Source organism: Trichechus manatus, unplaced genomic scaffold (assembly GCF_000243295.1).
Source record: "Trichechus manatus latirostris isolate Lorelei unplaced genomic scaffold, TriManLat1.0 scaffold00139, whole genome shotgun sequence".
NCBI classification, from domain to species: domain Eukaryota; kingdom Metazoa; phylum Chordata; class Mammalia; order Sirenia; family Trichechidae; genus Trichechus; species Trichechus manatus.
The window spans coordinates 875,387-883,319 of NW_004444075.1; the positions used below are offsets into that span (position 1 = coordinate 875,387).

At 38.4% G+C, this 7,933-nt stretch overlaps 1 protein-coding gene across 10 annotated transcripts in view; it reads left to right on the plus strand.

Annotated features, from left to right (window-relative positions):
- The window catches only part of INPP4B (inositol polyphosphate-4-phosphatase type II B), a 961,283-nt gene that overhangs the window by 672,640 nt on the left and 280,710 nt on the right, over positions 1–7,933 (plus strand). For all 10 annotated transcript variants that reach the window (XM_023739719.1, XM_023739717.1, XM_023739718.1 and 7 more), the window contains one exon: positions 7,003–7,075. In XM_023739719.1, coding sequence (XP_023595487.1) covers positions 7,003–7,075 — 73 coding nt within the window. The remainder of the gene's footprint in view (positions 1–7,002; positions 7,076–7,933) is intronic.

Sequence of the window (7,933 nt, forward strand, 5' to 3'; positions counted from 1 at the left end):
CTAGGAGCCCTAATACATGGCATAAGCAGAATACAAACCATAAGTAACAATGCACAAGTACCAGAATAGAGACTAGATAAATGGGAGGTCCTAAAAATCAAACACTTACGCTCATCAAAAGACTTCACCAAAAGAGTAAAAAGACAACCTACAGACTGGGCAAAAATTTTTCGCTATGACAAATCCGACCAGTGTCTAATCTCTAAAATCTACAAGATACTGCAAAACCTCAACAACAAAAAGACGAATAACCCAATTAAAAAATGGGCAAAGGATATGAACAAGCACTTCATCAAGGAAGATATTCAGGCGGCTAACAGACATATGAAGAAATGCGATCATTAGCCATTAGAGAAAAGCAGATCAAAACTACAGTGAGATATCATCTCACCCCAACAAAGATTGCACTAATCCAAAAAACACAAAATAATAAATGCTGGAGAGGTTGTGGAGAGACTGGAACACTTATGCACTGTTGGTGGGAATGTAAAATGGTATGACCACTTTGGAAATCGATTTGGCGCTTCCTTAAAAAGCTAGAAATAGAAGTAGCATATGATCCAGCTATCCCACTCCTTGGAATATATTCTAGAGAAATAAGAACCATCACACGAATAGATATATGCACACCCATGTTCATTGCAGCACTGTTCACAATAGCAAAAGTTGGAAACTTCCTAGGTGCCCATCAACGGACTAATGGATAAACAAACTATGGTATATCCACGCAATGGAATACTACGCAATGATAAAGAACAACGATGAAGCCGGGAAACATCTTTTAACATAGAGGAAGCTGGAGGTCATTATACTGAGTGAATTTAGTCGGTAACAGAAGGACAAATGTATAAGACCACTATTATAAGAACTCAAGAAAAGGTTTAAACACAGAAGAAAACATTCTTTGATGGTTACGAGGGTGGGGAGGGAGTGTGAGGGTTATTTACTAACTAGATGGTAGACAAGTATTATCTTAGGTGAAGGGAAGGACAGCACACACTACAGGGGAAGTGAGCACAACTGGACTAAACCAAAGTTAAGAAGTTTCCTGAATACAAACACTTTGAGGGACAGAGTAGCAGGGGTAGGGATCTGGGGACTATGCTTTCAGGGGAAATCTAGGTCAATTGGCATAACAAAGCTTATTAAGAAAATATTCTGCATCCCACTTCGGTGAGTGATGTCTGTGGTCTTAAAAGCTTGCCTGCGGCCATCTAAGATGCATCAATTTGTCCCAACCACCTGCAGTAAAGGAGAATGAAGAACACCAAAGACACAAGGAAAGTTATCAGCTCAAGAGACAGAAAGGGCCACATAAACCAGAGACTTCATCAGCCTGAGACCAGAAGAACTAGATGGTGCCCAGCTACCACCAATGACCACCCTGACAGGGAACACAACAAAGCGTCCCCGATGGAGCAAGAGAAAGGTGGGGTGCAGAACTCAAATTCTAGTAAGAAGACCAGACTTAATGGTTTGACTGAGACTGGAGGAACCCCGGAAAGCATGGCCCCTGAATTCTCTATCAGCCCAGAACTAAAACAATTTCGGAGGCCAACTCTTCAGACAGGGATTGGACTGGACTGTGGGATGTAAAGTGATACTCGTGTGGAGTGTGCCTCTTAGCTCAAGTTTATACAAGAGACTAAGTGGGCGGCTTCTGTTTGGAGGTCAGATGGGAAGGCAGAGAGGGTTAGGAGCTGGTTGAATGGACTTGAGGAATCAGGGGTGGAAAGGAGGAGTGTGCTGTCACAGTATGGGAAGAGCAAATAGAGTCACATAAAAATATATGTATAAATGTTTGTATAGGAAAAAATAAAAAATAAAAAAATCCAGGACTACCATTCTAAAAGGGTGTTGATTTTTCCCCAGAATAGGCTAAGGTCTTATCTTCTGGCCCAAACCTTATTCTCTGTTTACCTACTTTCACCTGAGAATATATCCCAGATCATGAGAATATTCTAAGGATACCAAATTTAATTCCCTGTTGCTTAAAATTGTCAGGTCCGTTGAGAAGCTCTGCAGCAGATCCTCTGTGGGTATGTCTGCTTGAAACCCCTGACCTGGGCTAGGTCCCTTCACTTAATCCTTGTTCCGTTTGAGATTCTATATAAGGCTTCTGTTTGTCACCACCATGTGAATACTTGTATCAAGATATAGGAGGGAGAATTCGGAGGCTAAATTGGGGATCTAGAGCAAAAACTTAGGCAGGTAATCCCACCTGGGCTTATAGCAGTGTGCCAGAAAACGAGTGGCAGAAAATCTTTCCATTTCAAAGCAAGGCTCCTTTTCTGCCTCTGAGTCTATTACTAGCCATCTCTCCATTTTCCTCAAAGCTCATCTGCCCCTGATTCCTTTACTGTGTTGCTGTTATGAGATCTTGAAACTGAATCATACTCTTTTGATAAATGTAGAACTAGACACTCAGGAATATGAAAAGAGTTTGCCAATAACCACCCCCCACCCCTCCACCAAAGCCCTACATTATATTCCTGGCTTAGAATGGCAAACTCAAAACAGACTGAGCTGTTCTAGAACAGCAAGGGGCAGTGGCAGTACACACTGTGTACAAGTCATAAACTGACTAAACCAGCAAATATGACAAATGTTGTTGGCATCATCTCTGTCCTACCTGTATTCTTAGTAAACCTTAGCCTCTTGCCATTTTTTTAAATAGTATAGTAAACTCCCTTGGTGATCCCAAAAATTATTCATGGCTCAGAGAAAAATATGTAATAAGGCCCACTATGCATGATATTTAAAGGAGTTTGTGGGAAAACTTTTTTTTTTTTTTCAGTATTTTTCAGTGTGTGGTCAGAATAATCTGGGGAGTTTATTAGAAATGTAAATGCATGGATCTTTCCAATGATCAGTTAAAGCAAAATCCGCATGAAATATATCAAACACAATATGTTATTAATGGTGATTTGAGTCCAGAAGTTAATGAATGACTGACATATATGAAAAGAAAAAGTAAACTGAAATAGACGTTATCCCTAAGGTAGCATCGCTCTTACTTGTCTGTATCAGTTGGAGAGAGAAGAAGGGAACTACAATTCACACCACAGTTGTGTGTGGTGAGGGTGATGCATGTCATCTCTCATGCAGATTGAAGTGGATAAAAGATTGATAACCCTGCTATAAAATCTTCACTTTAATCTTCAATATTATATAGCTTCTAGATAATGAAAAAATATATATGTAGAAGTCCAAGCTCTTTTCTCCCACATACATTTGCTTACTCATTTCCCCTAATCATTGTATTACAACATATTTCTTTTCAAAGAACACTGTCCAGAGTATCCTTCACCATGTTACCCATTGCCGTGGAGTGGATTCTGACTCATAACTAGCCTATAGGACAGGGTAGAACTGCCCCTATTGGGTTTCCAATGCTGTAAATCTTTACGGAAGCAGACTGCCACATATTTCTCCCTCAGAATGGCTGGCTGCTTGGTGGGTTCCAACTGCAGGCCTTTGGATTTGCAGCCAAGAGCTTTTAACAACTGTGCCACCAGAGCCACTTTTCACCATGTTAGACTGGCTCAGAAGTTTGTATATATACACAATAAACATACATATATAAAATAAAGTGTTTAAATCACACAGCAGTAAAAAGAAAAATTCACAAGGGAAATACTAAGTCACTTTATAAAGTTAATATATTAAGTGAAATAATACATTAAATATCCTTTATTTTTTTTTTTTAATTTTGGAGTTTAGTTTGACTTTTTCCTCCTCTCTTCATGTCATATTCACAGCCAGTATGTCAGCAAATCCTGTTGGCTCTACTTTCAAAATAAATCCCAATCCCATGATTTGTAATCCCATCACTGCTACCACTATTACCTGTCACCTAAATTTCTACAGTCTCCCAGATGTTCCCCTGGATTTCTTTATCCCTCCTTCTCCCACGCCATCTGCATATCTTAGTTTATTCTCAGCAAATCAGTTGAAATGATCCCATTAAAATGTAAGTCAAAACGTGTCACTCCTTCAATGGCTTCTCAACTCACTGAGGTGTAAACTAAAATCCCTTCAGTGATTTGAGTTAAAAACTTACAAGTCTTAACAGGATTTGGCCCTGTTAGTTCCTTGACCCCTTCCCCTGCCACTCTGTTTTGCTCACTGTAATCCAGCCACGTTGTCTTCTTGCTGTTACTTGAACATGCCAGGCCCAACTCCTAAGAATTCTGTTAGGGTAAAATTGTCCTAGTAGCTCCCTTCTAGTTTGGATGGAAGACAAGAATGTATGAAAGTTATATTGCTGTATCCATTTGCTAAAATAATTCAGACCTTTCCATTAGAACATGGAAAGCTTCCTTTGATGACAAAGAAGTAGGACTGTGTCTATACAGGTAAGCAGTGTCTCAGGATAATGCCCTACCTGATTTCTATGAATTACAGACTTCTTTGCCAAAAAGATTCAATCTAAACCATTCCTATAAGTTGTATTACAGATGATGATCCTCTTTTGGAAAAAAGGGTAGCTCAGAGCTATATACCCAGTTATTATATTGAAGTGTGTCGGGACAAATCATGAAAGAATCTGAAGATCAGTCTGACAATATTGGATTTGACTGGACAGTAAATAACCATTATAAATTCTACAGCAGAACATTGATCTGATAAATATAATGTTTGAGAAAGATTATCTTAGCGGCCCTATATTGTTTTGGTGAGAGTAGGGGAAATATTAGAAATAGGAGAAAGAATTTTAAGTATGTCCAAGCATCATTGCACATTGTTCTAGTGACTTGGGAAGTGTGTTTCCAAACTAGTTGTGGATGAATGGGAAGAATCACCTCTGACTTCTGACTGGTCAGGAAAATTATTTAGAGACCACCAAATGTCAAAAGCTGTTTGCAGTCATTCCTTCGTTCAGCAAACAAGGACCTCAATGTAAGCATTAAAGCAATTATGAAAGCACAGATTTTTTTCTCCATCAAGAAATTTCCTGAATACTGTGCTGAAGGTTATGATAGAGGAATCAGTAGTGCACTATAATGATACAGACAGTAACATTTAAATCAATGAGACAGTGGTTTGAAGTTATTTTTCTTTCTCCTCTGTCATGGACTGAATTATGTCCCCCCAAAAATGTGTGTGTCAGTTTGGCTGGTCCATGATTCCCAGTATTGTGTGATTTTCCTATATGTTGTAAATCCTGCCTCTATGATGTTAATGAGGGAGGATGGGCTGCAGTTGTGTTGTAAGGCAGGACTCAATCTACAAGGTTGGATTGTGTCCTGAGGTAATCTCTTAAAATATAAAAGACAGAAGTGAGCAGAGAGACATGGGGACCTCATACCATCAAGAAAGCAGTGCCGGGAGCAGACACATCCTTTGGTCCCGGGTCCCTGCACAGAGAAGCTCCTAGTCCGGGGGAACATTGATGAGAAAGCTGACAGAGAAAGAAAGCGTTGCCCTGGAGCTGATGACCTGAATTTGGACTTTTAGCCTACTTTACTGTGAGGAAATAAATTTCTCTTTGTTAAAGCCATCCACTTGTGGTATTTCTGTTATAGCAGCACTAGATGACTAAGACATCCTCAGTATGCTTGAGGGGCATACACAGTCCATGGTGATCTCAGGAGTCATGATTCTCAAAGGGCCCAGTGCCTGGGGAAGAAGGATGGAAGGAGTGGTGTCCCAGCAGACTCTCTGGGAAACAAAGAGTTGGGACAGGTAGTAAATAGTCCCAAGCAATTTGGATACAACCGCCTCATGGGTAAAGTGGTCTGAGTCCTTGGAGTGCCTTGAGCTAAGCTGTGCAGGACCTTAGAACTTCTTACCAAAATAATGTCCTAGGTTTTTTTTTTTTTTTTTTTAGGTTTTCTTTCATTATGTTTTATTTGCATTTACTTGCTCAAAAAGTTCACTCTCCCCATGCCCCTATCCCATTTCTCTGGCTAGAGATAGAAGGAAACCCATTTGAAGAGATGAATGCTGGAGTCAGCCTATGTGTGAAAATAGGTCTCTTGTAGCCTCTTGGGCCAGAGAGTTTTGTTTCCTCTGTTAGTTACTGCTTTGTAGAAAGCCAAGTGAGGGTCCTATGCTTAATGCTGGATTATCAGGAAAGTTCTCTCCCACTCACAATTCATTCACTAAAACATGGCAGTGTCCTCTTCTGTGACTATTCTCTTTTTGTCCGGAGTAGTACTGGTTACATAAAATTTTGTGAGCCATATCTATTAATAGCTGATTCCAGAGATCAGCTTACTTATACATACATTGTCCTCATACTTTATGAGCAAGTATTTGCACTGTTTTGCCAGAGGCAAAAAGATCCATTTCTCCTATGTAATTAGATGTTATAGCATATTTTACATTTCATTTAGAGTTGGCATTACTTAAAATCAAGGAGCCCTGGTGGTGCAGTGGTTAAGCGATCAGCTACTAACTGAAAGGTCTGCAGTCCGAACCTACCAGCTGCTCCATGAGAGAAAGACATGGAAGTCTGCTTCTGTAAGGACTTACAGCCTTGGAAACCCTATGGTGCAGTTATCCTCTGCCCTATAGGGTCGCTATGAATCAGAATCAACTCAATGGCAATGGGTTTGGTTTGGGTTACTTAAAATCTAGAAAATATTTCTTTTTATTGATATGAAATCATCCCCGGTGAAAGAAATATAAAACCCTTCAGCTTGTCAAATCTGATTTACTGTACTAGGAACATATCTCTAGCATATTAGGGATGATCCTTTTCCACTTTTTACCATCTTCCCTAAATAGTCTTTAACTAGAACTGAAATGTAGCCTATGATTATATCAAACGATCATATTATGTATAAGTAATGCAAGTAAATAGTCACAAGTTAAACATTGCTTCTAGTAAAGATAAGTCTGGAAATTGTTTTACAAAAATGTTTGTTCGAAACATTTTTAAACTTTGTACATAGTCATGTTTTTCAAACAAAATGAAATAATTTTATTTCTCATTTTGTTATTTTCAAAGTATATATACATATTATATATTTTTTTTCTTTTATCCTTTCTTAGTGTGCACTGGTATGTGAATGTACAGCCCCAGAAAGTGTGAGCGGAAAAGATAACTTACCTTTTTTGAATGCAGGTATGTACCTCAGTTTTGGATACTTAAATTAGTTTCATATGAACATAAATTTTAATTTCCTACAAATTTAACGCTGAACCTGGGCAGCATTCTCACAGAATCATTGGTGGATACTTACAAAATGAACTGGTAATCATGAGGAGCCAGCATGAATTCAGTAGGAAAAAGTCATAGCCTCATTTGTACATTCCTGGTTGTGTATGTATGTACTGTGTTACTTACAGTAATATATTAGAATTTCAACAAAACACTAAACAATGTTATTCAACGATGACCTTACGAATTAAACTGAGACATGTGGTACAGTTCAAAAATATCTGATAATAGGTACATTGTTGTTGTTAGGTGGTGTTGAGTCAGTTCCTTCTCACAGCGACCCTACGTACAGCAGAACAAAACACTGCCCGGTTCTGTGCCATCTTCACAAATGTTGCTATATTTGAGCCCATTGTTGCAGCCACTATGTCAATCCATCTTGTTGAGGGTCTTCCTCTTTTTTGCTGACCCTGTAATAATAATAATAATAATAATAATAATAATAATAATAATAAGTGTGCATAAAATTATATAACTAATTTGTGAATTATAATGTAAGGTATAATAGTATTAATCATAATAATTATAGTAATAAATGATGGCTATTACAGTGATAGGTGCTATAGTAAAGATTTTACATGCCTTGCCTTACCCTCTGAAGTATGTTATGAGGAAGGTACTATCACCTCCGTTTTACAGATGAGGAAATTTCTCTAAATCATCTACCTAGTAAATATGGATCTAGAATTCATACCTGCTTTTTTTTTTAATTTAATTTTTTTTTATTTTACTTCAGGTGAAGGCTTACAGAACATATAGTTT